This window comes from Vombatus ursinus, unplaced genomic scaffold (assembly GCF_900497805.2).
Source record: "Vombatus ursinus unplaced genomic scaffold, bare-nosed wombat genome assembly UNPS02000580.1, whole genome shotgun sequence".
In the NCBI taxonomy this organism is placed as follows: Eukaryota; Metazoa; Chordata; class Mammalia; order Diprotodontia; family Vombatidae; genus Vombatus; species Vombatus ursinus.
In genome coordinates, this window is record NW_020940358.1 from 29,253,392 (window position 1) to 29,259,391 (window position 6,000).

The 6,000-nt window shown below is 51.8% G+C and overlaps 1 protein-coding gene across 3 annotated transcripts in view; it reads right to left on the reverse strand.

The window, feature by feature from the left end:
* The window catches only part of CAMK2B (calcium/calmodulin dependent protein kinase II beta), a 295,350-nt gene extending 289,872 nt beyond the window's left edge, over window positions 1-5,478 (reverse strand). For all 3 annotated transcript variants that reach the window (XM_027851841.1, XM_027851833.1, XM_027851858.1), the window contains exon 1: window positions 5,371-5,478. In XM_027851841.1, coding sequence (XP_027707642.1) covers window positions 5,371-5,435 — 65 coding nt within the window. In that variant the 5' untranslated portion in view covers window positions 5,436-5,478. The remainder of the gene's footprint in view (window positions 1-5,370) is intronic.
* Window positions 5,479-6,000: the final 522 nt, after the last annotated feature.

Genomic DNA, 6,000 nt, shown 5'->3' on the forward strand with positions numbered 1-6,000 from the left:
ATGTTGTAGGCTAAGAGCGGCAGTCTCAAGGTCACCAATCTGGGTCACAAAGGACTGAGCATGTAGAGCAGACTGGGGAGTTTGCATTCACCATGAATCAATATGGCAAGGATGAGATTATTTAAGGAAGATCCTTAGACTCAGTCCTCTTAGAGGCCAAGATAATAATAATAATAATAATATCTATAGTGCTCTAAGGTTAACAAAGTGCTTTCTTCACAAGAACCTCATGAGACAGAGAGTGCATTATTACCTCAGAAAGCTAAAACCCAGAGACACTATACGACTTGTCCAAGGTCAGACAGTAAGTGACTAAGTCCATTTTTGAAGAAACCGGATGGAGTAAATAGAGTGCTAGCCTTGGAGTCTGAAAGACCTGGGTTCAAATTCTGCCTTAGACAATTTAATGCAATTCAATTCAAAAAACATAGAAGTATATACCTCCTGTGAACCAAGCACTGTACTAGGCCCTTGGGGATAAAGGACAAAAATGAAAAAGTCCCTGCCCGAAGGGAACAGATGTCCTGTTGCAACTAATTTACACTTAGTAATTATATAATTCAGGACACATCACCTTAATATCTCTGAGTCTCCGTTTCTTCCATCTATGAAATAAAGATAATAATAATACCTTACAGGCTAATTGTGAAGCTCAAATAAGATAGAGAATGTAAAGCATTCCATAAATTTCACAGCACAATATAAAACTCATTTATTACTGCTACCTGTATCTGGGTCTCTTTTCCCTACAGGGTATCACCAGGGAACCACAGGGTGGGGCTGATTCAGTGCCACATGCCACGCACTATGCTAAGCACCTTACAAATATTATCTCTTTGGATCCACAGCTGAAATGCTAATGCATCAGATCCCCAAAAAGGTCTATAGCAACAGTTGCTGCAACAGAAGCCAAAGGCCATCAAGTGCTGCTGCCTTTTAAGGTGGGTCAGCTCTGATTGGCCTGATCAGCCCTCTCAATTTAAAAAGCCCTCACTGATCTCCAACTAAGTTCCATCAAAGTCAATGGCCTCTGGCTGGCGCCTTCTCTTGGCTATCAGGGAAGGGTGGAAGGTCATCCATGATTGGTAGAGAGGTTGTCTCAGATTCTCTCTTATAACTGCTGTCATTCTCCAAGGACTGGGCAAGGAGCCTGGTCAGAAGAGCCCTGGTTCTGAAGTTCTATCCTCATCCAGTTCTGAGCTGTTCTGGATACCTGAGTGGCAGCTCTCCCCAGGATTTGATGTAAAAAAGAGAGGGCTGAGCCAGATGATCTCTAAGGAGCCTTCCAGCTCTAACACTCCGTGAGTCTCTGATGGTGGCAAGAAAGGACAGCTTCTCCTTCACACAGGTGCATGTGAATTAGCCTAATTAGATTGTCCAAGGGTTTAGAAATCACAGTAAGGGGCCAGAGATGGAGAGAAAGCTGTTCTCAAATCATTCCCTGGTCCCATTTTCCCAAAGTGTGAACAGTTCTGTGCCTGTGCTTTTCCTACCACTCTCTCTCTCTCACTCCTGAGAATACATACCTGGCCTTGGGAGCCCAATGTCATTCCAGGAGTATCCCATCATACTTCCCAGTTCCACAGCTTTCAGGCCTCTGATCCCTTTGGGATTGAACTCAATGGTACTCAATGGCATCTCTTGACTTTCTCTATGGGTTTGACTCCTCATCCTCTGTGTCCTTCCTACACATTTCACCAGTTAGGAAATTAATGGGGCCTACAGGGTCATAGCCTTGCCCAAGTTCACATGAAACAAGATAAAACTGAAGCACGTTATTAAATATCCTACCAATTGTTTCCTCTAACACCTTCTGCCATATTATCCCAAGAAAGCAAGAATGGACTTCCAAGATCATGGTCATATTGACTCAGAATAAAACACATAGGGAACCCTAAGAGAAGAAAGGCAAGCTGCTTATGATCTGTTTGACCTTGGGCAAGTTACTTCCCTTCTCTGGAACTCAGTTTCCTCATCAATAAAATGAGAGGGTTGGGCAAGATAGACTCTATCGTCCCTGCTGGTTCTCAGTGTACAATCCTCTAGTCCTAGGACTTGCTGATCCTACGTATTCATCTCTACTCAGGGACTGAGTGATGCCAGAGGCCTGATTAAAGATGACAACTGGTGGCTAGGGTAGCCCAGAAGAGCCCCACAACCTGAGAGCTGAACTACAGGCCTCCCAGGCACCTTCACCTGAAGACTGACCCCAAAGTACTTTCAAGAGAAGTGCTCCAGTTTGGTCTCAAACCAACAATGTCAGAGAGAATGTGTGGGCCAGGATGGTTTACCCACTCAGCCATCCAATTTGACTTAGCACTGATCAGTGGAATGCAAAATAAAGCTTAGATGACACATGGTACCTGCCCTCATGGAGCTTAAGGTCAATTAAGAAGATAGTAGGATGCCCCTCCCCCATGTTCCACTCAAGATTCAGCTATCCCAATCATTTTACTATCTCTTCTCCCCTTCTCCCAGATTTCAGATCCTGAAATCTACTTCTCAGTGATATTTGTTGGAAATAAACACTGTTCTCCTGACCAAAGTTCCTACCCACTTCACAGAGACATTGCTTACATCCTCCAATTCAATGAAGTGTTGACTTCTTGGTCCAGACTTGTGATTTCACTGGCATAGGGAACTCCCAGTGAATTCCCTTTACTAATTCAGACTGGTGCCAGCTCTGCAACTTACAGGGTCATAACCTTAGACAGGTGCCTAGGGCACTAAGTTCAATGACTTGCCCACTGTTGGTCATAAGGATAGCATTCAACTGACCCAGAACTTGAACCCAAGCCTTCTTCACTCTGAGGCCAACTCTCTATCAGCTACACCACACTACTTCTCCTTCAACTAATAAACATTTATTAAGTACCACTTAACAATGAGCACATAGAGAGACACATATGGGAGAGACACAAAGTTTGGAAGAAGAGAGGCCCTATCCTCATGGAGTTCATTCTAGCACAGGGTTATGACACAGACAAAAGTATTTATATAACAAAATAATACCTCATTAAGCACATCTGGGCAATGGAAGCAAAGTGGAGGTGCTGAAGAGTGAATAAGATCATTTCTAACTGGGGGGATTAAGGAGGGAGATTCATGGAGGAGGTGAGCTACAGGATTCTAAGGGGGCTTAATAAGGGTGAGGAGATCAGGAAATCCCCTCAGACTGCCCCTCTAGGCCCCCACAGAAAGGTTAGGGCTCTGAGTTCTCAAGAGATTTTCAGTTAGCAGTGAGCAGGGTATTCTTGGAGAGAAGAAAATGTGAACTAAGGAGTCAGGTGACTAGATAAAAGGTTTCCCAGAGCTTCAATGACCCCAGAGCAAAGGGAAACTGGTTGCCTTTCCCAACCCACTTCCACCTGAGTCCCAAGCCAAGATAATCAGAGACAGTTAGACCCAGATAAAACATTAGAAATTACCTTGTGTGTTTTGCTGGTTTTACAAACGGGGAAAAGTGAAACCCAAAGAAGAGGGGACTTACCCAAAAGCACACAGTTGTGCGTATGGCAAAACCTGGATTAGAACCCAGGTCTTTTGCCCTCTTACTCCCCACCCTCTCAATTCTACTGCTACTTCCTTAACTTAGTACCAGAGTGCCACCAAGGGTTCCCGGCCCAGAAGATACTAAGTACTTCTACTTGTCTTGGAATCCTATCTCACTAGAGCAATATGTTATAGAGATGCTAGACCCCCTGGGAAGCCCAGCCTGGAAACCTCAGATTATGGGAAATAAGGAGAGCCAGCCAAAGAAAGAAAAGCTATGTCTTTATTCCTGGGTTAACTCTGCCCCTATCAACCATTACAGGAATACTGGTAGATAAGGTTGCACATCTTCCCACAAAGGAAATTTCAGAAAGCAGGCTCTCTGCTGGTTTCAACCTGTAGGCCCTTAAAACAGAGCTGCTTTGAGAGGAGTGCTGCTAGCACTCTAAGGCCTGCACACCCTCCTACAGCTTCTGTCTCCTCTTCCTAGCAGGTGTTCGGCAGGAAAACTTCTTAAGCCGCCCTCCAGGCACTCGGTAGAACCTCACCTAAAAGCCACAGGCACTCTGTCCAAAATCCTCCCCTCCCTGATCTCCAGACTTCGCAGAGGAAGCATAGGAATGGGAGACAAGGGAATCAGGACCTTGTAAGGAGTAAACTGAGCAAAAGACCAAACCTCATGGAAGGGCTTTACACTTACACACACAATCACATCCCTCCCTACTGATCTCAGTGGAGGGGGCTAAAGAGTACAGGCTTAAGGATTCACAGCCTCAGGGCATGGGGGAGGGGGTGTTCAGAACCCTGAAGGTTCTTCCCCTCGCCCCGGCTACCACTCACACCCAGTTGGTTTGTACACCCCCTCCCCCTTCCCAGCCCGCAGCCGCTTCCTCCCCCGCCCTGCACCCCCAGGAGAATGGGCGGGCCTTCTTTGGGCATCTCCACCCAAACCCCTGCCGGCTTCTGGAGATGCAGAAGGCAGCAAAGCAGTGTGCCAGCACATGGCCGGGACAGCCTGGCGGGCAGAGTGCCTCCCCTAAACCCCAGCCCCCAGCCCCACCCCGACTCGGCAGAGGCAATCTCCTCTCCGCAAAGGCGCTGAGTGCTGGGGAAGCCCAGCGGCAGCCCGCGCCCCAAGAGCTTCCCGACCACACCGCCGCAGCAGCTATGGGCAGGGAAGCTGGGCAGGCCAGGGTTGTCGCGGGGGGTCGGCCGCTTGCCACTAAACGACCCCCTCTCCCAACCCCCCTCTAGTTCCAGCCCTCGATCCTCCCCTTTGCGAAATGCGTCACGTCTGCATGTTTCTCGAGAGGCACCTGCACCCGCCCCCGCCGCCCCCACGCCCCTAATAAGCCCCGGGCGCCCAGAGCCGAGCTGCTAGGGCTGAAGAGGGAGAGAGACTGTGGGGGAGGGGCAGTGAAGGAACAGGGGACTGAGAAGACTGTGGCCATGCTACCGCCACTGTCACCGCAGCAGCCGTACCCAAGAAGCCACCCTGTCAGCCTGTCCCTGGGACGCCCGGGCGCCGGGGAGCTCGCAAAGAACTGGGAAGTGCACGGGGCCCGCAATGCGCCCCCCGCCCCGGCCCCAAGCCTGGGCACATAGATACCCTCCGTCCCCCCCCCCAACACGCACACACACACCCCACAGCGACACATGCAAGCACGCACAGACACTGATGCAGACAGACACCGGGCGCTTCTTTGCGGGGAAATGGAGGGGGCGGGGGGGGGCACTGAAGGCATGGGCTTCCTCCTCCCGCAGGGCTGGCGCAGCCCCCCCACACCCCGACTCCCGGTCATGGCCCTAGCCCTGCCTTCTCCTCCCCTCTACTGCCCCTGCAGCCCTCCCCTAGCGCGGCGCCGCCTGGATTCTTACTTGCCGATATCTTCGTAGAGCTGGTACTCGTCGGTAAAGCGGGTGCAGGTCACGGTTGTAGCCATCGCTGCGGGCGCGGAGAGGGCTCTGAGAGCTGCCGCTTCCCCTGCTGCGCGCTCTGGGCTCAGGCTCTCGGCGGCGGCAGTGGCGGCGCAGGGCTCTGGGGAAGGCGCGGTGTAGCAGTCAAGCTGTTCAGGCTCGAGCTCAGACTCGGACTCAGGTTCGGTCTCGGTCTCCGACTTAGCCCCGCAGCGGCGGCGGCGGCGGCGGCGGCGGCAGAAGCAGCAGCAGCAGCAGCGCGGGCAGAGAGTGACACCTCCGCTCCAGGCGGGGGGCCGGAGGCTGGGGGGCTGGCTCTGGGCAGCGCAACGCGAGATCTGCTCGCTGCGTGTGTGCCACACACCTACACGCGGGAGGAGGCGCGGGGCTCTGCCGCACACGCCGTGGACCGGCCCCTCCCTCTCCCCTGCGCGGCACCCCCCCACACACACAGACACCACGCACGCGGGGACCCGCACACAGCACAGCGTGGACCCACCCCACTCCTCCTCCCTGCGGAACACACACGCGGGGAAATGCTCCCAGCGTGGACCCACCCCTCCCTCTGTCCTGCCGGCAGGACCCTCCCCC